The sequence below is a fragment of the Lactuca saligna genome, chromosome 6 (genome assembly GCF_052625555.1).
Source record: "Lactuca saligna cultivar CGN05327 chromosome 6, ASM5262555v1, whole genome shotgun sequence".
Lineage (NCBI taxonomy): Eukaryota > Viridiplantae > Streptophyta > Magnoliopsida > Asterales > Asteraceae > Lactuca > Lactuca saligna.
Window position 1 is genome coordinate 14,099,011 of NC_136422.1, and position 25,845 is coordinate 14,124,855.

The 25,845-nt window shown below is 37.4% G+C and overlaps 3 protein-coding genes across 5 annotated transcripts; 2 read left to right on the forward strand and 1 right to left on the reverse strand.

Moving 5' to 3' along the window:
• The first annotated feature begins 6,826 nt into the window (after window positions 1-6,826).
• Window positions 6,827-8,306, forward strand: ATA1 (TAPETUM 1). Its single transcript, XM_078960570.1, has 3 exons — window positions 6,827-7,004; window positions 7,114-7,373; window positions 7,566-8,306. The coding sequence occupies exons 1-3, from the start codon at window positions 6,949-6,951 to the stop codon at window positions 8,108-8,110; spliced, it is 861 nt and encodes a 286-aa protein (XP_078816696.1). The 5' UTR covers window positions 6,827-6,948; the 3' UTR covers window positions 8,111-8,306.
• A 12,315-nt stretch (window positions 8,307-20,621) lies between these two features.
• LOC144999687 (phosphorylated adapter RNA export-like protein) lies at window positions 20,622-22,691 on the forward strand. 3 transcript variants are annotated; one of them, XM_078958818.1, is made up of 6 exons: window positions 20,623-20,755; window positions 20,931-21,065; window positions 21,170-21,439; window positions 21,518-21,623; window positions 22,066-22,209; window positions 22,315-22,691. In XM_078958818.1, the coding sequence occupies exons 3-6, from the start codon at window positions 21,183-21,185 to the stop codon at window positions 22,561-22,563; spliced, it is 756 nt and encodes a 251-aa protein (XP_078814944.1). In that variant the 5' UTR covers window positions 20,623-20,755; window positions 20,931-21,065; window positions 21,170-21,182; the 3' UTR covers window positions 22,564-22,691. The 3 variants fall into 3 exon arrangements, with proteins under 3 accessions (XP_078814943.1, XP_078814944.1, XP_078814945.1); XM_078958819.1 differs by having other exon boundaries at window positions 20,936-21,065; XM_078958817.1 differs by lacking the exon at window positions 20,931-21,065 and having other exon boundaries at window positions 20,622-20,755.
• A 736-nt stretch (window positions 22,692-23,427) lies between these two features.
• On the reverse strand, window positions 23,428-24,976 carry LOC145003324 (BRISC/BRCA1-A complex protein). The gene is made up of 3 exons (XM_078962457.1): window positions 24,650-24,976; window positions 24,022-24,180; window positions 23,428-23,911 (listed from the first exon to the last, which is right to left on the reverse strand). Exons 1-3 carry the CDS (start codon window positions 24,908-24,910, stop codon window positions 23,531-23,533), a joined length of 801 nt encoding a protein of 266 aa, XP_078818583.1. The 5' UTR covers window positions 24,911-24,976; the 3' UTR covers window positions 23,428-23,530.
• Between the last annotated feature and the right edge of the window lie 869 nt (window positions 24,977-25,845).

Below are 25,845 nucleotides of genomic sequence, written 5' to 3' on the forward strand. Positions count from 1 at the left end.
CCGTCCCGATGAAAATCCTAGATTAGGTCCCTTGAGATAGATGTTGTTTTAGGGACGTAAAGTGAGGATAACGGGAATGAGTAATTGGGTTATTGTTGGTTGGTGAAATTAAATATAATATATTTATTGTGGGTTGAAAACCCTATATGCTCACTAGGCTCCCAAGCCTGACCCACTCAGTTTTATTTGTATTACAAGAAGTGGCGCAAGGGCGTAAGATGGATGAATCATCGAGTTGTTTTGTTTACAAGTCTGTATATGTATATATTTGTTGAACGACTTGTAATGTTATCGTTTATGCTTTATGGTCTGTATCGGAACATGACATCCCGAGTTTTGATTATATAATGAAAATGCATCTCTTGATGAAATGCTTTGATAAATATTATTTTATTATGTTTTGTTTTGGGAACAAATTCCGCAACACTTTTAAATCAAAAGGATTTACTCTAAAATTATTTTAAAAAGCATAAATGAAATCGGTCTTTTCTGGCCGTGATTTTAGGGATGTCAAACATGCCATGCTCAAGAATCACTATTTTGGGAACAAAAAGTGTCTTAGAAGAACAAAAGTCTAGATCTACAAGATGGAGTGATCAAGTTGCAAACTTTTTACCTTCTGTAGCTTGCGAACAAGAAGGAAATGTCAGATCCAAAGTGCTTCCCAAATTCCAAGCTCTCTACACCACTCTCTTCTTCTTCAAGAACACTTCTAATCACTCAAAATGCTCCAACATGCTCTCTTTCACTTAGGGATTGCTTGGGGGGGGGGGGAGTCGATTTCATAGAATGAGGTTGAATAAGAATGAGATATGAGGCTATAACAAGGTAAATATGAGCCAAACCCTAAAAACTAGGGTTTATATGATCCTCATGTACACCCTGTATACGAGGTGTATGCCCAGCGTACTAAGGCGCACCCTAGTACGCTAAGCGTAGACACGTACGCTCAACGTACAACCCAAAGTCTGAAATTACTAAAATGCCACTATGGGCCCTTTTGCACTCTTTCTCTTATACTTAGGGACCAAAATGCAATATTATTCAATTATAGGGGAAAAATTAGAAGTACCTCATCATTGTGATGTTACAGTAGTCGTCGCCGTTGACAACAAAAGACAACTGAAATCAAGGATTTTTTTTTTTCAATTAACTCGACTATAAATTGGAAATTGATGTTACAAGAGGAATAGAAAGAGAAATGATGAAGGAATTGCACCTTAGTTGCTGAAGAAGAAAAATAGATGTCGGTATCTTCATTTCCCTTCGCCAGTAATGTCACAGTGGGGTAGCTTCACGACGATGTGGTGGTGGTATGTTTGCCTAAATCAATCACCGTTGTGAGAATCGCTCGAAAAATGAGAGAAAAAGCGGGTGGCACAAACAGAAACAGATTGCAAAGGAAGACAGTTGTTTTATCGTCTATCTTCGATAAGCAATATCGACGACACTTTTATAGTGGCGGCGATTGAGTAATAGCAGCGACACTTGGAAACAGTGGCAACAGAAAAGAGAGAAAATGTTGCAGGCTTTTTTTCGACTATTAGCGGCGACACCCGACACCGGTATTGGTGTCGCCATTATTGATTTACACGAAACGAATGCCACCAACCCTTGGATTGTAGAAAGATCGAACGAACAGTGTTTCACAAAAAGGGTTGATGTGGATCGTGGTTTATAGGTATTAGCGACGACGCCAATAACAACAACAACCACTATTACCAGCGACAATAACAAATATCGTTGCTAATAGTGGTTATCTCCGCTAATAAACGTATTTCATGTAATGATATAGGCTTAACGATTCAAATCTTCATATGGACATTCACACTGATTACGGGTGTAATAGACTTTGAAATTTATTTGAATATTATTTCACTTTTCACTTTTCCTTCCAAATTTATTTGCCTTATCGTCTTGCACCTCCAGAGATGCAAGAGTTATCCTCGCAGCTTCAGGAGCTGCTGGGGAAGGGGTTTATTCGGCCGAGTAGCTCGCCGTGGGGAGCACCCATTCTGTTTGTGAAGAAGAAGGACGGCTCGCATCGAATGTGTATTGATTACCGAGAATTGAATAAGCTGACGGTCAAGAACCGTTACCCGTTCCTGAGGATCGACGATTTATTCAATCAGTTACAGGGAGCATCTTGGTTCTCCAAGATCGATTTGAGGTCGGGCTATCATCAGGTGAGAGTGCGGGACGAGGACGTCCAGAAGACAACGTTCAGGACGCGTTATGGGCATTATGAGTTTGTGGTGATGCCTTTTGGGCTCACCAATGCCCCGGCTGTGTTCATGGACCTCATGAACAGGGTATGCAGGCCGATGTTGGATCGGTCGGTGATTGTATTCATCGATGATATTCTGGTATATTCGAGATCTAGAGAGCAGCATGAGGAGCATTTGAGGGAAGTTCTTGGAGTTTTGAGATCGGAGAAACTTTATGCAAAGTTTTCCAAGTGCGATTTCTGGTTGCGGGAGGTCTAGTTTCTGGGGCACCTCGTTAATCAGAAAGGGATATTGGTCGATCCGACCAAGGTTGATGCGGTGATGAGTTGGGAGGTGCCAAAGTCACCCTCTGAGATCAGGAGCTTCCTTGGGTTGGCAGGGTACTATCGGAGGTTTATCAAGGATTTCTCCAAGATCGCAGTGCCACTCACCAGATTGACCCGGAAGGGTGTTACATTTTTATGGGGTCCCGAGCAGCAGACCTCCTTTGAGACGCTTCGCCAAAGGTTGTGCGAAGCTCCGGTATTAGCTCTTCCGGAAGGGATGGAAGATTTTGTGGTATTCTGTGATGCATCAATTTTAGGGCTGGGAGCGGTGCTGATGCAGAAGGGACATGTGATAGCATATGCATCGAGGCAGTTGAAGCCTCATGAGACGAGATATCCCACACATGATTTAGAGTTGGGGGCAGTGGTGTTCGCTCTCAAGATTTGGCGACAGTACTTGTATGGGATTCGTTGTACGATATACACAGACCATAAGAGCTTGAAGTACTTGATGGATCAGCCTAACCTAAATATGCGGTAGAGGAGGTGGTTAGATGTGGTCAAGGATTATGATTGTGAGATCTTGTACCACCCGGGCAAGGCTAATGTGGTATCCGACGCATTGAGTCGCAGGGCGGAGAGTACTCCACTGCGAAATGTATGTTTGAGATTGACCGTGATAGCTCCAGTTCTGGACGCCATTCGTGGGGCACAGGCCGAGGCTGTGCATCCGGAGATGCAGAAGAGAGAATGGGTCGTTGGTTTGGTTTCTGAGTTTGTGTCGGATAGTCGAGGGCTTATGACCTTTCAGGGCCGGATTTGGGTACCGTTTGTGGGCGGTACGCGTACTACATTGATGGAGGAAGCTCATAGATCGAAATTTTCGATCCATCCCGGGGCTACAAAAATGTATTTGGATTTGAGGAAAGAGTATTGGTGGCCTTGTATGAAGAGGGACGTCGCATGGTTCATCGAGAGGTGTTTGACCTGTCGAAGGGTGAAGGCCGAGCACCAGAGACCGCATGGCAAGTTGCAGCCATTGGAGGTTCCCAAGTGGAAGTGGGAACAGATCACTATGGATTTCATCACCAAATTGCCGAGGACTGCCAGAGGAGTTGATGTAATTTGGGTGATTGTGGATAGGTTGACGAAGAGCGCTCACTTTCTTGCCATCAATGAGAGTTCTTCGGTGGAGAAGTTGGCGGAGGTTTATGTGAGAGAAGTGGTATCTCGGCATGGGGTGCCGATCTCGATTGTTTCGGACCGTGATGTGCGCTTCACTTCCCGATTCTTGAAGAAATTTCATGAGGAGTTGGGTACTAAGCTGCATTTTAGTACCGCATATCACCCCCAGACAGACGGCCAGAGTGAGCGGACGATTCAGACGCTTGAGACATGCTTCGAGCATGTGTATTGGATTTTGGGGGTAGCTGGGATACGTATTTACCCTTGGCAGAGTTTTCCTACAATAACAGCCATCATTCGAGCATCGGTATGCCGCCCTTTGAGCTGTTGTATGGTAGGAGGTGTCGGACTCCCATTTGTTGGGGTGAGGTTGGGCAGAGAATGATGGGCAGTACAGAGATCGTGATTCAGACGACAGAGCAAATACAGCGGGTCAGACAGAGGTTATTGACCGCTCAGAGCCGACAAAAGAGTTATGCGGACAGGCGCCAGTCCGAGCTTGAATTTCAGGTCGGCAACTTCGTTCTCCTGAAGGTTTCTCCTTGGAAAGAAGTGATTCGGTTCAGGAAGAGGGGCAAGTTGGGGCCCCGGTTTATAGGTCCATTTCATGTGATTGCGAGGGTAGGCCGGGTAGCCTATCGGTTGGAGTTGCCAGCAGAGTTGGGACAGATTCACAACACTTTTCATGTGTCGCAGTTGAGGAAGTGTATAGCCGATGAATCGGCAGTGGTTCCGTTAGAGGATATTCAGGTGGATGCAAGCCTGAATTATGCCGAGAGACCAGTGGCCATCAGGGATCGGAAGATCAAGGTTTTGAGAAACAAGGAGGTACCTCTGGTGTTGGTTCAGTGGCAACACTGGAGGGGATCATAGATGACCTGGGAGCCAGAGCGTATGATGCAGGAGCAGCATCCGGAGCTGTTTTTAGAGCGAGACTTCGAGGGCGAAGTCTAGTCCTAGTGGGGGAGAGTTGTAACAGCCGGATTTTATCAGGTATCTTGTTTATTGTATTTTGTTGATTTGTAGGGGGACTCGGCGAGTTGGAGCTCAGACTCGCCGAGTAGGGATGCGGATCTGGACGCGGGATCGCGCCTGGACTCGACGAGTCCAGGATATGGACTCGGCAAGTCAGCGCTGTGTAATGAAACCCTAATTTCTCGGGTTTGAGACTTATTTAAAGGGCCTAATGGTCGTCATTTGTGCTCACCAGCCCCTTGAGTGAAACCCTAATCGAGTGTGAGCATTTGGAGCTAAGTAGGAGGCCATTATTGACCTTGGAGGTGCCATTGTTGCAAGGAAGGAGAAGAGCTAGCCAAGGGAAAGCAAGAGGAGCCACTTCTGTGGGTTTGGAGTCCAGAGCATCACTTTTGTGGTAACAAATCCGAGTTACCTTCTTCCTTGTTGTTGTTTATCTAGATTTAGGGTTTGTTGAACCCTTTTATGGCAAGATTTAGTGTCCTCTTGGTCCCTTATGAGGTTTGAACCATAGATCTGGACCCTTAGAGGTCCAGAGTGTCCCTTTACCCAAGCTTTTTGGGAATCAATGGAGGCTTTGGATTGGAATCCTCATGCCTTAGGTCAAAAACTCCATTTATGAGCTATAGGGTGTGTTATGAGCACCAAGATAGGAGCTTTACGTGATGAATCAGTCGAGGGAGGCCAGATCTATAGTTTTTGGAAGCAGATCTGACCTTAGAAGCAAGTTGGAGTGGTTACATGGAATGGACTCGCCGAGTCTGTTCATCCGACTCGGCGAGTAGCTTGAAGATTGCTTTGGGACTGCTCAGCGAGTGGTCCAATCGAGTCATGGGTAGACTCAGTGAGTCAGGGTGAGTTGGAGAGGGATGACGAGTGGACTGAGTCAAACTTGGACTCGCCGAGTTGTCCTTGAGACTTGGCGAGTTGAGTCGGGGTGGCCCCGCGATTCATTCAGGTGAAACTCGTCGAGTAAAGGGGGGGGGGGGGGAATACTCGACGTGTAGTAAGGGGATTTCAGAGGGTTGGTGAAAACGTCTAGACTCGCCGAGTCGCCATGGTACTCGCCGAGTCCGGTCAGAGTTGACCGTTGACCGTTGACCAGAGTTGACCTGTGTTGACTTCTTATGGATAGTCAACCTTAGAGATATAAAGTGTTAATTAGAAACATATTATGTTATAGGAGGATTAGAGCTCGGAGGATCGAGCACGAGGGATTTCCAGGATTCGTGAGATACCGAGATACGCGAGGTGAGTATTCTCACTATACTATATTACCTTGAGTAGGTAACCAGAGTTATGTGATAGAGTATTTGTATGCTATGTATGTTATGTGTTGTACTGCATTATTTCTATGTGATTTATGTGGTGCATGTTTATCAGAGCTAGAACCTGAGGGTTCACAGAGTTTGGGTGCACGGACCCACAGAGTTATAGCCTCGAGTGGCTAATATGTGTTATATGTGGTATTTTGGGGAACTCACTAAGCCTTGTGCTTACAGTGTTTGATGTTGTTGTTTTAGGTACTAGTGACGACCGCGGGAAGGCACCGGCTTGATCCGTACACACACACTCGGAGTTTTTACATTGTGATCTTGGGATTTTGTATTAACCTATATTGGATAATTAATATGGTTGTTTGATGAATATTAATCGAATTATGTTTTATAAGAAAATTGAAAATTTTGTTTTGAAATTTACGGTGTTACAACTGATTCAACTATTCTGATAAATTACATATTGTTCTCTTGATCACTAAACACATTTTCGTCTAGTTTTAGTAAACACACACACACACACACACACACATATATATATATATATATATATATATATATATATATATATATATATATATATATAGGTTGAAATGTTTCTAATATCTATTGTGTGTACGTAAGATTCATTCTGAACCAATTATTTTAGTTATTTTAAGAAAGTAATTAATAATTAATACTCATTATATCTTGAACATATAATATGCATTAATTACTTTATTAAAATAATTAAAATGATTAGTCCACAATCAATCCAGCTGCACATAATAGATAGTTAGAACACAATAACCTAATCCTATATATATATATATATATATATATATATATATATATATATATATATATATATATATATAAGTATGTTAATTTTAGTAATCACACAATATAAGTACGTACCATTATTATAGGTCAAAAGTAGGTGGTAGAAAAGTCTATCATCAAAGACAACACTGTCTTCCTAATTGCTTCCAAATACAACTCATATATTGAATGTTTTACCAATACAAAGTGTAAACCATGGAGTCATCTGGTCATAAACATGATGATGTTAGGCAAAATTTGGCTACAGAACGGTTAGTCTACTTATCAACATACATATTCTTGCCTAGTTTGCCCTTCTTTCACACATAACAAACATGTTAAATTTTATAAGTTGATGGGGTTCTGGTTTCTGGTTGCAAGGTTAAAGGGGAAAGTTGCGGTTGTAACCGGTGGAGCAAGGGGAATCGGAGGTGCAACAGCAACAATCCTGGCTGAGAATGGCGCTCATGTTATAGTTGCTGATGTTTTGGACGATGCTGGTGAAAGTCTTGCCCAGTCTATTGGAGGTCTTTACATACACTGTGATGTCTCTAAAGAATCCGATGTCGAATCTGCTGTTCAACTTGCTCTATCTTGGAAAGGAAAACTTGATATACTCTTCAACAATGCTGGAATTATTGGTATAATTAAAACACATATTTTCTTACAATATATATTCTAATATATACAAGGAAAGAAACATTTATACGTAACTGTGCTTTTATATACGCCACGGGTAATTGTTGTAGCAATAGGTCGAGCTTAAAGCTGGGTCTAGTATAGCTATGGAGTTTTGTTTCTCTTATGTTGTTGAAATTTATGTTTAATTTCAGATAATGGAAGGAGCATCACGAATCTTGAAATGGAAAAGGTGGCAACCCTAATTAACGTTAACATAAAAGGCGTTATACATGGGATAAAACACGCTGCAAGAGCCATGATTTCAGTTGGTAACGGAGGTTCCATCATTTGTTCATCAAGTTCAGCTGCAATCATGGGAGGCCTTGCATCGCACGCATACACGGTAACTAAAGGAGCCATTCTTGCAGTATCAAAGAGCGCAGCCTGCGAGTTAGGAGTTCATGGGATTCGCGTCAATTGTGTCTCACCACACGCCATCCCATCAGAGATGCTCGTGAATGCATATCGAGACCATTTAGGGAAACCGAAAATGACCATGGAAGAAGTAAGCAACAGGATAGGTGAATGTGGTAGTTTACTTCAGGGGAGATGTGGAAGCATGGACGATGTTGCACAAGCTGTGTTATTTCTAGCCAGCGATGAAGCCGGATTTATAACTGGCCATAATTTGGTGCTTGATGGTGGCTATACTTCGTCTAAAGTTGAAATGAGCTTCATTTATCGGCATAAATCATGAATGTTGAAGATTATCATCAGTGAAACTGAATTATATACTGCTTCTATAGTCTACTATTGAATAGAGTCATTTTATAATACTAAATATTTAGCTTATTTAATAGTTAAAAACTGTTCGATATATGGATTTATATCCCCAACTATACGCATTAATTGGTAGTTTCTGGACTCGATTTCTCCCTGAATTCCTCGATCTAAAATATATTCTATGAGCATAAAATTGACATGTAGGTCCCTATAGAATGTTGTTTGTTTGTTGGAAAATTTTGATTAGTGACTGAACCATGTGATATATTATTGCTACTGCAAAAAAGAACATTACCGACTACTAAAACCGCCGGTGTCCGTTGCTAATAGGCTTTACCGACGGAATTGCAACAGACCCAACTGCGTCGGTATATTCTTGTTGGTAAGTGTTTGTACGGGTTTCCGACAGCTAGAGCAAATTTAGTAACAGATTTTCCATCGGTAATTAGTAAACAATCACCGACAAAAATATTTTTGCAATGGATCATCGACGGAATGTGTTTACAACAGATTACCGACAGAATAACTCGCTAACGAATTACCGAAGGAATATCGGAATAACTCTATAAAGGATTACCGACATATTTGATGTGACAGATTACCAACGGATTTTGGCATTGCAAAAATAAATTTTAATCTTAAAACATACATCAAATCCATATTTCAAAACAAACAAACATAAAAATAAAAAAGTTTCAATACTCTACATACATTAGATTCATAATTTTCAAATACATATAGAAAATGGTTGACTAAATAACTAATTAACTAATTCGTATGTTTGTATTTTAATAATAGAAACCAAAAATTATAAAAATTATGATACATTGGTTTTAAAATTGTTAATAGTTTGAGTGGGGGTCTTAAGAGAATGCTCGTTTAGATATAACTCTCTCCATTGCTCATCGAACCTTCTTTAAACAACAATGTTTGCTTTTAGATTATCCAAATACACCTTTTCCTAAAGTAGGGATGTCAAAAATCTCGTGGGATCCTGTCCCGTTTGGGAGTATTTATTAAAATAATCGGGGGCAGGGACAGGGGTAGAGACATTATTAAATTTTCAGGGGCGGGGACGAGGGTGGGCAATCCCGTCCCGAAACCCCATGGGGTCCCCGTTAATAAATTATACATATATTTACATCTATTAGTTATATAAATATAATAAATAATAACATAATTTTGAGCTTCTAAAATTTAATAAATAAACATGTTTTTAAGTTAATGTTTTTAAGATTCCATAACTTTTTTTTAACATGTAAAATTTTGCTATAACAAAATATGTGTTACCTAAAAATAGCATCTTGTAATCCAAACAACAACTTCTTTTAGCCCAAAAAAAGACAACCTAAAATTAATCGGGGGTAGGGGAGCAGAGAAAGTTTGGGGGGCGGGGGCAGGAGGTGCATTACCTATCTCGTTTGCCCCCGTTGACATCATTATTCTTATAATTTGCAAATTGATATCTATTTATTTATCAAACCATTATTGTTTTAACGTGGTCGATTTACCCCTGGTGTATTGTTCAGAAAGAAAGTGATTTACCTGATGTTTGGTGTTAGGAAATTTAGGGTTTGTGGTGGAGATCTGGATACCAACTTGGATCATGATCTCACTTTCTGAACTGATATTTCTACCCTATGCCTGGGTTACAAGAAATTCAGCCTAGGATAATCCAAGTGGACACTTACGTTTCTAGGCACAGAAAACGTAAGCCAATATGCGAAAGGATTTTGTGAATGTGTGATGAAAAACGAGAGCTAAAGAACGTAACCCCCTTCTGTATAAAAAGAGTCGTTTATATATTAAAAAAAATTAGGTTTCATTAGGGTTGGGTCGTCATTAGTTGAAGTGGGACCCCAGCCAAGGGCTCTGCCCCTTGGACCCCGCTAGGGGCGCTGCCCCTAGACCCCGCCAAAGGGGCGCTGCCCCCAGACCCCCGACTAGTCGTCGAACCGGCTTCTAATTCGATCTTATACATGCGTGCACTCTGCACTACTCCATGCATATATTAGAGTACAAATTATGAAGCCCCTTAGCTCACATGTTAGTTCCAGTTACTTAAAATGACATGGTGACACTAAAATCACCAACATTTGGTTGAGAAGAAAATGAACGAAAGTTCTAATTTTGGTCGCTATAGTATGGATTCCAATTCCGGTTCTTGGTGGAGCTGGCGTTGAAATACTGCAATGTTAAAAACCAAAGAATTATTCTCCAACAAAATAAATAAAAAACTTCTAGCCTAAAAAGTAGAAAAACTGAGAGAAACTTATGCTTGGAGGGCGAGAATGGAATAAGAACACATTCCTATTTTTATCCCTTCTAGTTTGGTACTTCATATTCTTTTCGTATTTAGACATTGTACTTTAACAAAATCTACCCATTATAGCATCATACTTTCAAATTATCTTATTATGAAATCATCCTTTGAAATTAGGATGTTATAATAATCAAATCAACAGAAGTATGTTGCTATCAAACAATGCAAGCAAAAGTATAACTATAACCTGAACAAACATAATCTGGTAAAGGTGTTTTTATGTGATACAAATGCAAATATGGGAATAACTATGGTAGCATAATATAATAATATAATTAATGTGAAAAAAGAGGATGAAGATGATGTGAAATCAAAAGTGGAAAGGAATCATGATGTGAATGGTTCGCAAGGAAGCTCATAGACAAACACAAACAATTCGTCTGGTTTTATTAGATTGAAAAATATCCTAGTAACATATAGTAGAATACATACAGATGCATCTATGTTTGCAATGGCAAGGAACATGAGATAATGCAAAAAATAGCAATGTACTTTCATTTCTTCTAATTATAGCAATGTGCTTTGAACTTATTTCTTATACGTCTACCTCACTTGTTAGATAATCAATAATTCATAATCTACTTTGGTTTTTGATAATGTTGTAAATGAAAAAGATAGCAACTTGCTTTCATATATTTGTATGTAACGCCCATAGATCCGGGCTAGTCAATTTAGAGATAATAGGGGTCGAAAACGACTTTTCGACAAAAGATTATTTATAATAAATAATCTTAACCAAGTTGTAAAATATGTCTCAAGGATTCCGTACATATAAAGAATACTGAAATCCGAGTTATAACGAAGAAGTTATGGCCCGTCGAAGTTTTTCGGCAAAAAACCGGCACTGCACCGGGAGACGTAAATAGTGAATTTAAGATAGAGGAATTTCTATCCTTATAAGTCTAAATGAAAATTGTAGAGTATGTCTCCACCTACGCGTGGATATAAAGAACGTCAAAAACGGAGTTTGTATGCAAAAGTTATGGCATTCCGAAGATTTAGCTTTTAAAAACCCTAAACTAGCTAATTCACGACGTCATAATTATGACACTGACAACATTATGTCATAATTCGGAATCTAGAAGCTGCGAGAGGATAAGATCCAATTCACGACATGAGAATTATGACGTTCACAACTTATGTCATAATTCGGAATCTAGAAGCTGCGAGAGGATAAAATCCAATTCACGACGTGAGCATTATGACACTTATGACATGAGGTGTCTTGGCCACCAACCGAAGCTAGGGACGCAAATGGCAAGTCTACGGAGTGAATCATGAGATTCACGACGTGAGTCTTATGACACTCACGACATGAGTGTCATAAAAACTTACAATAAATAGCATGCAAGCCATTCCGAAAATCTCACACCTTTCTTAATTTCTTCTCTCTAAACTTTCTCTCTCTAAGGGTCTTAACCCTCCCCTAAGCCTAGGTGATCCCCTAGCACCCTAAGGAAGCCCCGAAGCTCCCGGAGTCCCGAGAAAAAGAGTCTTTCGGTTTCGAAACGCTGCTCCGAATAAAGCCCGGTTTTCTTTAAAATCCGCTGTAAGTGAGCTACGCTTACGCAATTTTTAATATAGATTTCAAATAATTATAGTAATGTTATTAGGTCCTTAAAATAATTATTTGGGCTATTATTATGAGTTATATTGAGTGTTATTTAACGCTTATACAATAATAATAGCTAGACTATTAATTAGTCACAGTTGACGTTAGACTAAACCCTAGTGGAATTGATACTAGGTTTTATTGAAGGAAAATTGTTTTGAGAGTATCGAAGCGCTGCCCGAGTGCTGAGTCACCACCTACTCAAGTGAGTGTATAGTCACTTTCACCTTACACACATATATGAAGTATTTTCTTTTAAATACGTGCTATGTGTAATTATATTAATTGTTTAATTAAGGTGACTGTTGAATAGATGTTTTATACAAGTTTTAAACTGTATATGTATTTTTATCTACAAATATGTTGGGTAAAACATGGATAGATGAATTAGATGATATTTGATGAAATAAAAGGTGATGAGAGGTATCGATGTTTAAGATGATCTAGTCATCTAGCAAAATATAGACAACAACCACAGACTATTTTAGATAGTCCAGTGGAACGTTAGCAGACTTGTAATCGGTAGGTATATTTGAACTATATGTTCATAATGTGTTCTTGAACTTTATGTTCATTAGGTGTTTTTGAACTACGTGTTCATTCGTTAGTTCTTCTTTTTGACACTATTACGTGTCGGGGTACGGGAGTACTTTATTACTATTTTCCCTGTACCTTTATTTTGAAGATATTTGGAGTCTTTGTTTCTTTTATGAAGTGATCGGACGAGCTTCATGAGTTAGTGTTTCCATTCTCGATGCCGGATAGGAGTGAGTATGTGGGTTATATACCTCATGATATTCAGACCACAACCTAGGCATTAGTTAATGTTTCCATTCTTGGAGTGAGTCTGGGGGTTATATACCTCACGATATTCAGACCACAACCTAGGCATTAGTCAGCGTCTCCATTGCTAGATAGGGTGCGTCTGGGGGTTATATACCTCATAATATTCATACCACAGCCTAGGCATTAATAATTACCCCTGACTTAATTGTCTGGTGGTTCTTTCTTTTACGAACAAAGGTTCGTGGTTAAACTTATTCCATTCATTTGATGTCTTCTTCGATCCTCGTTTGCTGCTAGGGAATTTCTGAAGCAGTTTCGTTAGTTAGTTGTTCATATCGATCCTTTAGGCTAGATCTAGTAAGATCACTGTATAGGATCAGTATGTGGGGATCGATGTTGTTAGTGCTTGTAATATAAACCTTGGGCAGCGGTGGACTTCGTGCCTAATCCTTAGGATGAATCCTTAGTAATGAGTGATAGTTGATTCTTAGGGTAAATCCTTAAGAAAGGAATAAGATAATGGGGATTGGGTAATTAGGTTGATTGTTTGATGTTTAAGCATAATAAATTTATTTATTGTGGGGTAAAAACCCTATATGCTCACCAGGCTCCCAAGCCTAACCTACTCAAATTAATTTTATCACAGGTATCGATACGAAGTTGCTTTACACTGAGAGATTAAGGAGATATAGATCACTAGTGAAATGAATGTAAGTTCTTTTTATGCTTATGTTTCTGTATTGACGATGACATCACAAATGTTTTAAAATGAATAAAATATGTTTCTTCGTAAATGCTTTCATAACGTATTTATCGTGTTTTTCTGAGAATAAATTCCGCAACATTTTTTATTAAAAGATGTACTCTGATTTTTATAAAGCATAAACAAAATCAGTCTTTTCTGGCCTTGAAATTGGGGATGTCACATTGTATATTATAGCTCCTGCTTTCATTTCTTTCTATTACAACATTCTATTTTGAAAAACATTGTTTTGTATTTGGATGAAATTGCTAAATGGGTAGATTCTTTAAAGTACTATATTGTTATAGTGTAATAGGAAGAATTTAAAATATGATGTTATAATAAACAAATCAATAAAAATACATTGTTGTTTCTTGCATTTAATCATTTGATCTGTTGTTTTTGCTTCATATACAAAATTGACATTAGAAACTTTGACTTCTATAGTCAAAACAAATGTACCTAAAAATTCCAATATCTCAGAAAACATTTGATCCATCTTGTAACACCGTAAATTTCAAGACAAAATTTTCATTTAAAATAATCATTTTATTTTTTAGAGACACTTGTTTAAAATCTCATTCATAGTCGATTTGCAAAACATGACTCCATTTTCACTTGCATAGAAAACCAGGATCCTCCAAAATATGACTCTTTCTCTGGTGTGTACAATCAAGCCGGTGCCGTCCCGTGATACTGAAAGAAACCTGAAAAACATCACACAAAACACTGTAAGCACGAAGCTTAGTGAGTTCCCAAAAATACCACACATAACACATATTAGCCACTCGAGGCTATAACTCTATGGGTCCGTTCACCCAAACTCTGTGAACCCTCAGGTTCTCACTTTGGGAACCTTCCGGTTCCAATTCTATAAACATGCACAGCATAAATCACATAGAAATAATGCAGTACAACACACACGTACATATAGCATACAAATACTCTGATCACATAACTCTAGTTACCTACTCAAGGTAAAGTATAGTGAGAAGACTCACCTGGCAAGCAGAAAGCAGATATCCCCACACTTGAATCTCGAACTCGCCACCGCCTAACACGTAGGGCAAATACTCTCATGAATATAACTCTCGAGACTAGAATAAATCCTCTCATAACACCCTCTTATGGTACCCGAACCATAACATCACTCCTCAATCTGCCCTGATGTATGGTACCCGAACCATAACATCACTCCTCGATCTGCTCTGATGTATGGTACTCAAACCATAACATCACTCCTTAATCTTCTCCTCAGAACCTTCAGAATACTCCCTGTATCAAGTATGGGTCCTCTGCTTTCAGTAGTACAGGCCCATACTACCTGCCACATCTACCCATACTTTCCACACGGACCATCCCAGAGCTTCTAAATAGCTGCTCGACCTGCTCTTTCACCAATCCCATCGCGCGTGCTCGCTCCCCAGCGAAATTCTCTATTCTACAAGCGCACTCATCTGGATAGGTTTACTCCATAGGCTCTTCCATTGTCCTCCCACTTCTTTGCTATCAGCTGCTGAAGAGCTCCTAATGATGCCAACCATCTACCTCCTGAATATCATCATATTCACTTGGTAACTGTCTCCCATCATCGAGAGTTCCACAAAGCACAAAGCAAGCAGCATTCGAGCATCGAAGAATACATAGGACTCCCTCTCTGTGATAACTCCACCTTCTCGGCTCATCCTCGAAAGTACCACCGAACTCTGTAACTCTACCCCTCATAGGTTCTAACTGGATACTCTCACTCATCACATACTCAAAAGCATAACACCTATAACAACGAGTCCTAGGCTAAGGCATCACAAATAAGGCCACTCTAGTCCTAACATATGAAATACCTAGCCTGTCTCTAGCATGCAATAATATCTCATAAAGTGCATCATACATATCTCATAACACAAAAATAAGGGTATTTTGGGAAATCACCATTCGGGCTCTGACTGATTGTACACACTGCTCCTTCTTGCTTTCTCTTTGAACTTTTATTCATTTTTAGAAAATTATTTCCTTAAAACTTTTCTTACTTCCTCAGTTTGAGTCCAGATTTACCCGAAGGTGCATCCGAATCCCTCAAACCAAGGCTCTGATACCAACTTGTAACACCGTAAATTTCAAGACAAATTTTTCATTTAAAATAATCATTTTATTTTTTAGAAACACTTGTTTAAAATCTCATTCATAGTCGATTTGCAAAACATGACTCCATTTTCACTTGCATAGAAAACCAGGATCCTCCAAAATATGACTCTTTCTCTGGTGTGTACAATCAAGCCGGTGCCGTCCCGTGATACTGAAAGAAACCTGAAAAACATCACACAAAACACTGTAAGCACGAAGCTTTGTGAGTTCCCCAAAATACCACACATAACACATATTAGCCACTCGAGGCTATAACTCTATGGGTCCGTGCACCCAAACTCTGTGAACCCTCAGGTTCTAACTATGGGAACCTTCCGGTTCCAATTCTATAAACATGCACAGCATAAATCACATAGAAATAATGCAGTACAACACATCACGTACATATAGCATACAAATACTCTGATAACATAACTCTAGTTACCTACTCAAGGTAAAGTATAGTGAGAAGACTCACCTGGCAAGCAAAAAGCAGATATCCCCACACTTGAATCTCAAACTCACCACCGCCTAACACGTAGGGCAAATACTCTCATGAATATAACTCTCGAGACTATAATAAATCCTCTCATAACACCCTCTTATGGGTAAAAGACTATTTTACCTCTCTCTTGGCCCAAAGGCCACATCGCTGACCAAACCCTAAAAGTCAACGGCCAACCGTTGGTCGAAATTAAAGTCCTCAGTCTAAGTCAACCCCTGACTGACCCTACTCGCCGAGTCAACCCTGTGACTCGCCGAGTTCCCATAATCAGCTCTTCACTCAATCTGTGACCTAACTCGCCGAGTCACCCCGAGGCTCGCCGAGTCCAACAACTCTGAGTCCACTCGCACACGACTCACCGAGTCATCCCCCGACTCACCGATTCTCGACTCAACCAGAGAATATTTAGGACTCTTTGACAAGAATCGCCGAGTCCAAATGGACTCGTCGAGTCCAAGGCTATCTTCAACCTACTCGCCGAGTTGTTCTTCCAACTCGTCGAGTTCCAGGCCATCTTCAAGCAACTCGTCGAGTACCACCGGTCTGAATCCATACAGAAGCATCTCAGGCCATGCAATTGATCCAAAACATAGATCTAGTCTCCTACCACTCATCCATCACGTAAAGTGGCAAACTTTACGTGAATCCAAAGAGATCTAAGCCGTTTGCACATTGGGGCTAGGTTTTGGGACATGTAAGCTTCACTAAACACTCCAACACAAGGACTTTCATGCTCTCTGATTCTTCTCCCTTCCAGATCTGAGGTAGCAACCTCAGATCTAACCTCTAGACTTCCCATTTCATCCATAGACAATTTCTCACAAACCCCAAAATGAAGAAACAACATAACAACAGGTCAATAACGAGATATTACCTCCAAGTGATGCCCCAACTGCAATGCAATTCGAATCCAAGCAAAGCCCCTTGCTCCAAGCCTTCAATCTTCCCAAAATTCCTTCAACCATTACTTCTCCAAGCTCCAATCCACTCAACAATGGTGCTTCTCCGTGATTTAGGGTTTTCTGGGGCTCAAGGGGTGATAAAGAGGCTGGGAGGAAAACATAGTAATCTTTATATAAGGCTCAACCCCGAGAATTAGGGTTTTCTCCACTCAGCGCCTACTCGCCGAGTCCATTACACTGACTCACCGAGTCGGCCACTTAACACGCGACCAAGTCGCGACTCTACTCGCCGAGTCACTCTTTCCCAATTTACTCTTTTAGCCCTTCAACTCTACTCTTGATATTTCGGGATGTTACACATCTAGTCTCAAATTTTAATAGTTGCATATGAATTGTTTCAAATCAGAAATAAGGTTGACAATATACTATATATATAATACATTATATTAATATTATAATATAATGTATAGTTTTATTTGATACAAGTATGAAGTAAACCTAATGATCAAGGTCAAGGTCAATCAACCACCATGAACAATTCTTCCTATCCTTAAATCTTGGGCCATCAAAAGAACTTCTTTGTTCCAAGATTACCCTTTATTAACAAAAACAATTCCATCATGTAGATCAAAAGATTATAATGATTGTGGTACCTGGTAGGTTCATGAAGCCAAGAGCATAGGATTTTTTTTTTTGGTTAAAAAGTATAATTTTTTATTAAAAAGTACAGTTCTTCAAATGATCAAAAGAACTTCTCTGTTAAAGTGCAGTTTTTTATTAATGCATTGTTTTTTATTTAAACATGCAATTTTTTTATGAAAAGTTGTTTTTTTTTTTGTTAAAATGTGCATTTTTTTTTTTTATGTTTTCTAAATGTTGGTCCAAAACCCGAAACCCAGTTTAGTACACGGAACCATACCGGACTAAATCCGGACTTGATACACCAAAAAACAGTCCATTTTTTGGGTAAGATAATTAATGATTTTCGATCTTCGGGTTGGTCCGGTTTGGGTCCAGCCCGTTGCTCATCCCTAGTTGAAAATGTCAACATGCAGCCCTAAATTGCTGATTTACCAAACTACCCTCCTAATTATAAATAAAAAAAATCATATTTCTCCCGACAGATTATCAACAATACTGAATCTTTTTTGAATTTCGTCGGTAAACCATCAATATATAGTAATGAATTACCAATGATAGTAACCCTCACAAAAACGTCACTAATATCCTACTAATTTCACTTTCTTAGTCAGATGGAAATCCATCCATATTTTGTCGTTGTTTCCAACTTTTTTTTTTTTCCATCACTCATATATGTTAACCCCCCCGTTTTCTAGTAATGTATAGCAATGGTCCTCTCGTCACTAATTATTCAAATACTTGAAATATTTTATTATTTACAACAACTTGCTACAAAAAGCAATGGATAGTTTGTGACAAATTATAAGAAATTAATCTTCTTTTGACTAATTTTTCGACTCGAATGAACCTTTGAGGATGTAAACAAATACTATATTTTAAATGCAACCCAAACAAATACTATATTTTAAATGCAACCCAAACAAATACTATATTTTAAATGCAACCCAAACAACCCCAATGCAACTTATTAACCAATATAATCACAACTTAACAAGAAGTAAGTAATCAATATAAGATACCAATATAATCAACCAACAACTTAACATGTAAGTAACCAATATAAGATACACAAATTTTAACGTGGAAAACCCCCTCAAAATGAGAGCATAAACCACGAGAATACTACTTGAGTCATTTGAAATCCACTATCACCAAGCTTTGAACAGTACAAAGTTTTTGCTAAATGTACTAGAGACGTACAATAAACATTATACACTTGGAATAAAAGCACAATCAAATAAGTAAAAGAAAAAGAGATATATCACCAAAAAAGAAGTTGTTCAAGAAAAAATAAACAAAAATATATGAACTTTCAGAAGAGATCAGCTTAATCCAACCACAAATTTTGTGAAGCCAGATAATGTGATTGCTAATGTGGTGCTATTTTGGACACATTAGCATGCCAAAGTGGCAGTTTGGCCTAGGAAACCAACTACCACTAATTGTACCGTTGTTTAAGATACAAATTAGTCTTAAACATTATGTTCCAAACAAAATGCTTACTTTTACAAAATAAAATAAATATGATCGTTTCTATAGGGATAATGACTTAAAAGAGAAATAGATTTTTCGAATTGTACACATTTGGTCACTGAGGGTTTTTTTTTTTTTTTTTTTTTTTTTTTTTTTTTTTTTTGCCGATATTTACCCTTTCAACTTATTTAAATTGTATACATTCAGTTTGTATGATCGGCTACTCCGGATAAGCCTAGAAAAAATGACTTAATAGGATAATATAATTCTCACTTTGTATACATCTAGTCTTTAGTGTGTGTGTCTATATATATATATATATATATATATATATATATATATATATATATATATATATATATATATATATCGCACATTTAGCCTTAATATTTTTTGTTGCAAAGTAAATCATTGTTGTTTTTGTATGCATTAAGTACTTATGACTCATTTGTTTAGGCTTTTCTCACAATATCATACCTGATATAGTCATTAATAATGTATTTGAAGTTATTGATGCTTATGGCCATCGTGGCATTGACTGTTTGGTTGCTTAGATCTTGTGGTTTGGCTTAGGTCTTATGTTCTAGACGTTATAACTTCTCCATACGTTCTCGAATTTTAACAACTTGTGTATTCACATGTTCATATTTGATTCTGCTGTAACTTTCATTTAGATTACTCCTATTAAAAAATATATATTTTTACTTATGATTTTTATATCCATGTGTTCTTTATGAATGTATATAGGAATGTTTTTTTAAAACATAAGTAAAAATATATTACTTTTTATCGGGAGTAATCTAAACGAAATTATAGTAGAATCAAATACGAACATATGGATATAAAGATAGTTAAAATTCAAATCATATAAAGAAATTATGACGTTCAGAATACATAATCTAATCCAAACCACAAGATATAAGCAACTAAGTAGCCGAGGTTGCGGTGACCATATGCATCAACAACCTTGAACACTTTATTAATGATTATCCTACATAGGATATTGTGAGAAAAAAAAACTAAAAAAAATTGGTTATAAGTAATAAATATGTACAAAAACAACAAAGACTAAATGTGCAAAAAAATAGTAAAGATTAAATGCGTACAAAATAAGAAATATATTACATTTTTAAGCATTTTTTTTGCATTACTTGAAGTTGTCGGTCATAAAGATCAATACATTTTGAGGGGTATATATATATATATATATATATATATATATATATATATATATATATATATATATATATATATATATATATAGGCATTGGCCCAACAATTGAAATTGAGTGTCCCGTGAACTTGAAGGCTTAAAAAAGGAAGCCCGAGGCCCTTCACCTTTGGGCCTTGGCTGTTGCTCTCTTTACGCAGGTCGAGCGTCGAGGTCGCAGTGTCGCGGACATAAAGCAACGTTACGAGAAAAAAAGGAACAACAGACGAACACCGGAACATCGTGAGTCACCGTTTCCGGCCTCTCTCCGACTTGCTGTCTTCCTTTTCAACTCTTTCGGCAGTAAGTTCAAAACTTAAAATATTGGTTTTAACCTATCTTTTTTTAGGGTAATCTTTTGAAAATCCTAAATTGCTAGAAATTGTTGAGATGCTTTAATCTGTTTATATGAATATACGTGATATATAGTCGATTTTTAATATGATTTTGATAAATCTTTTCTGTGAAATGTTTCAAGTTTAGAGTCAATGGATGATCTTTATGTGGCTACTGATTTTGAGGTTCGAATGCTGTTTGATACATACTGGAACTAATCATCCAAGTTCAATTTTGTCCGAAAAGATAGTTTTAGAGCAAAAGGGTTGCATCCAAGGTGTTTGATGTTTTGTGTCAATGAACATTTTAATTGTACTTTCTGAGGATTTAGTGGAGAAAGTAGAGACACGTGCTTAATTTGTGTTCTTGATGTCTTTGCAGTACCTTTTTACTCATGGAGGGAGAAGAGAGCTTGCTTGATTCAATACTTGATGCAGACAATGTTGAAGACATGGAAGATGTTGATATGGTTGATGTAGAAGAAGGAGAATTGGTTGAGAACTATCAACAAGCTGAGTTGGGACAACACAGCAGTGGAGATGGTGACACAGTATCTCAAGAACCTAAGAGTAAAAGTCAGAAACGTAGAAATAAGAAAAGAAATAAGAAAAAGAAAGTGGCTTCAGGCCCTGGTGTCTTGGACATTAACAGGTATTTGCCTGATTTTCCCTAACCCTAATCATTTCCCTCCTTTGACTTATGGGTTGTAATGTCTTATGTCATTTGCAGATTTGTTTTAGATACTTGCAGGCGTTTGAAAGAAAGAAAGTCTTACCTGATATGGACTGCAGTTGGTTGTCTGGGTGTCCCTGCTGTTAGTGATCTTGTGAAGGAGGTATAGTTTCTTGGAAAATCTTTAATCTTTATATACGAATCAAATCAACCTTATTGTGCATTAATTTAGCATTGGGGTAAACAACTTGTATCCATGCATATTGCATAACCAGAAAACATTGGTTCCTTAGCATTATTCTGTAGGAAACCAAGATTTATGTTTGATCTTTATATATGTCGATAGATTACTTCATTTTTTGTTGGTGTCTGAACTCTGATGCTGAATGTTGTTTCCCTAAAATCGCAGATTTCTCTTCCAGAAGCCATTTTATCAGTTTCAGTCTGTGGATCATTGATTATATCTTGATGGTGTGTTTGTATGGCTTTGATTTGCTGTTTCTATAGAATAAAGAGTGTTATGTTTGTTAGCTTTGATAGTTGAGTGCATATTTTTGGTATTGTATCTTGGATTGGATTACTTAATGATGATGTAATGGTGACAGGTGGATGCGATTCAGGCATGTGGTGGTCAGATGACTTCAGATGGAGGGCGATATAGGAATGGTGGTGGGATTTTGTGGAACATCCTTAGAAAACGTGATCCAAATGTATATAAGGAGATAATGAAAAAAGGGAGGGAGTTTGAGGTAATTTTACATACATTTTTACTCATAAGTAATACATGTATGACTATTGACTATGAATGATGATTAGTATATAAGATCATGATTGGTGGATTATTGTTCTTGCAGAAGCAATTTAAACCACCGGATTTGAGGAAAGCAGCAAACCAGAGCAAACAGGGTTTGTCTGAAGCTGAAGCTGAAGCAGAAGTAGAAGGTGTGAAAGAAGAGGTGGGGAGGAGTGAAGGGCAAAATGGGGAATTGGACATTGAAGAGAGACAGGTGAAGAAAAGACCTGTTCATGAAAGAATCCGTGTGCCTGTATCCTATGATGACTTGCTTGAAGTTGAGGATCCGAAAGAAGAGGCGAACGAATAGCGAACAAGTAGGATATGGAGAGAGAAGTTTTATGATGGTTTTGTTCTATAAAATCTCCCTGTCTTTGATTGGATTGGTTCTTTTTTGTGGTGAATGAATGAATGAAAGGATGCAAGTTTTGATGTGCATTTGTGGGGTCGTTTTTGGTTATTTGTTTTGTTTTCCACTAGTTGAAATATGATCATTTGAAGTCTTTTATGGTAATATGAAAGTTGTGTTTTGAGCAAAAAGGATGTTAATATTGATCAAAGTGTAGCAAGATATGGTAATTGATAGGGTTTTTGAGTGGCATGCATTTGTGAAGTAAGAATAGTTTATTTATTACATGTATTTATGAAAATGAGGCAAGGGACCTTGCTCTTCCAAATGAAATGTCATCCCACAAACAAGAAATAACTAGATTAGTGACAAGGAAAGCCCAATAAGATCGGAAATAAAGAGGAGCATTGGTGAGCAATGCACAAATATCATTAATAAATGCCCATAATCGAGCAAAGATCCCGTTAAAGACTTGTGTATTTTAACATCATGGAAAATGCCCATGTGGAAGAAACGTGGTATTGCACACATGACAACCGTGGTTTATCCACAACATGCGAGTTCTTCATATTGTTTGAACATGTTCTAAAATAACATGCATAAGATTAGGTGAAACGCTAAAAATTAGAGATACATAACATGAATAAGAGCACAACTTACGTGATTCAGTTGATATGACCAACATTCATGAACATGATGAAGTTATCTTATTCATGAGTTCATAAACAAAGAGTAAAACCAAAAACCCTAAAAAAGAAAGCATCTTATATAGCCCAAAAATACCTACCTACAATAAAAAAATCATATCTCTTTCTTCTTAGAGAATTCAGTCCATAAAGTTTCAATATTTTTAGCCCAAAATAGTTTCAATTGCACGATTTTAGTCCATTGTTAACTTATTCATATACAAAACCAAGAAATTAACAAGTCACTGACTGGAGACAGGAACACATTCTTGATCAGCAACAGCAGCAGCAGGGTTAGGGGTGGCAGAATCCGGTGCAGGTGACTTCTTGGTAAGAGATTTAGGAATATCAATGTCATCCTGGACGCATCGTTGTTGTGGATGTGACAGCAGGACACACATGTGGCGAAAGAGGACACGTGTCAGCCCCTGACCACTCTCAAAGATATACCCCTCGTATTCACTCACCTGCTCAAGGGCGTCCACCAGACCATCGTACACCTTCTGCGGACAATTATCGGGCCCCGGTTTATTGTGTAGGTAAACCACATCAAACGTGAACAGCTTTTGGTTTGTGGGCCATTGGTGTTGTGGCACTACTGATGATCTACAATATATTAGAATCTGGAGAAAGTGGAAACCACACATACATAATTATACTGCTTGTTAATATATATATATATATATATATTTTTAATTATAGTTAAATAAAATAATTTAGAAATGAAACTAACCACCCTGAGTAACCGATTCTGTGAACGGGATTTTTTAGCTTCATGATTTGCGACTTTAAAGAGATGCGTGAGATCCGCATGTCCAGCGGAAGAGTCAACTGAGATGGCTCGGAATGCAGCAATTGCAGACTCAACTTCACTGCTAAACTCCTTCTTAAGCTGTATGTGTATGTATGTATACATGCAATCAAGCATAAACCATAAAGCAGACAATAAGGCTTAAAGACTACAAGGAGAAAAAGTAAGAAATCAAACACTAATTAAGGACACTAACTCCTTATTTTGGCAATGTTTCAGATTAAAAGAACAGTAAGATCAAGAGGATTAGGTAAAGTATGCTAGGGTTTGTATACAACAGAATTGGGTTATAGTATCCAAGGGTTGCTGCATCTTTCTTAGTCAAATGGACGAATTTCAAGCTTCAAAGCTGTTATAAACTACAAACCTATCAAGTGAATTTTCACTTGATTTCAACATCATGGTTCTAGAAATGAGACCTAACCTATCTTGGATTTGCATTTGAGAATATTTATTCATCATTTTGGAAACGAAGGGGTATGCAAAAATCTATGGATTAGGCAAATAGAAAAGAAATCGAGAATACGAAGAATAGAGGAAAAGGATTTACCCAAAAGGGGGTTTTGCCGAGTGCGGAATAGGCGAATCGATGATCTGGATTAATAGCAAGCTTAGCGTTGATAAACAGAAGAATAGCCTGCTTAATTGATTCCAATCTGGTAAAAGGTCTTCCACTGGCGCTGGTATTCTTCATTTCAACGAGGGATTCAGGATCAACATCGATACAGAAAAGTATGTCTTCGGATGACAATCGGGTTGCTGGTAGAGTGTACCGAGCTGCTGCTATCGAGCTCTGTCCTCTTGCCTCCATACTATATTTCCCACACACACGGATGACCAAAGAACGAAGATGGTTATGAAATTCAGGAAGACGAATGAAGATGGTCGCAGGTGTTTATGACCAAAAAATAAAAAAAATAAAAAAAAAATAAAAAAAAATAAAAAGTAAATTTTCCTTTTTATTTTTGGGATATATCACCTAAAAGATAATATATTTTTTAATGTTATAAATTCGATTTTTTTTTTTTTTTTTACAAAACTTGATAAATGGTCATTGTTGCGTTATAAAATATGAAATTCGTTCCTAACTTTAAAAAATCTTATGGATGATCATTGTAGTTTCAAAACTTTAAACAAAAGATCATTATTACTAACTTCATCAAGTTTTTTCCATTAAATGAATGATATTTCTATCATTTGATTATTACAGGAACCATTTATGAGTTTTTTGTTATTTCAATATATATATATATATATATATATATATATATATATATATATATATATATATATATATATATATATATATAGGTTTAGGTTTTATGAAAACAAAAAATCTAAAAATCATAAAAATACATAAAAAATACTTAAAGATCACAATTTTTTATTTTTTAAAATTTTTTATGAAACAATCATAGGTTTTTAAATAAATTCGCTGATATTTTTTTTAAAAAACAATTTTTTTTTTCAAATTTTGATTTTTTTTTTTAAATTTTGATTTTTTTATTTTTTTTAACGAATTTATTAAAAAAACCTGCGATTTTTTTTATAAAAAAATTTTAAAAAAAGTTTTGTAATCTCTAACTAATTTTTATGCATTTTTATGATTTTTAGGGTTTTTTTTTTTTTTTGTTTTCCAAGTAACTCTTCTCTCTTTTTCTCTTTATATATATATATATATATATATATATATATATATATATATATATATATATATATATTGTGACATCCCTATTTTCACGGTCA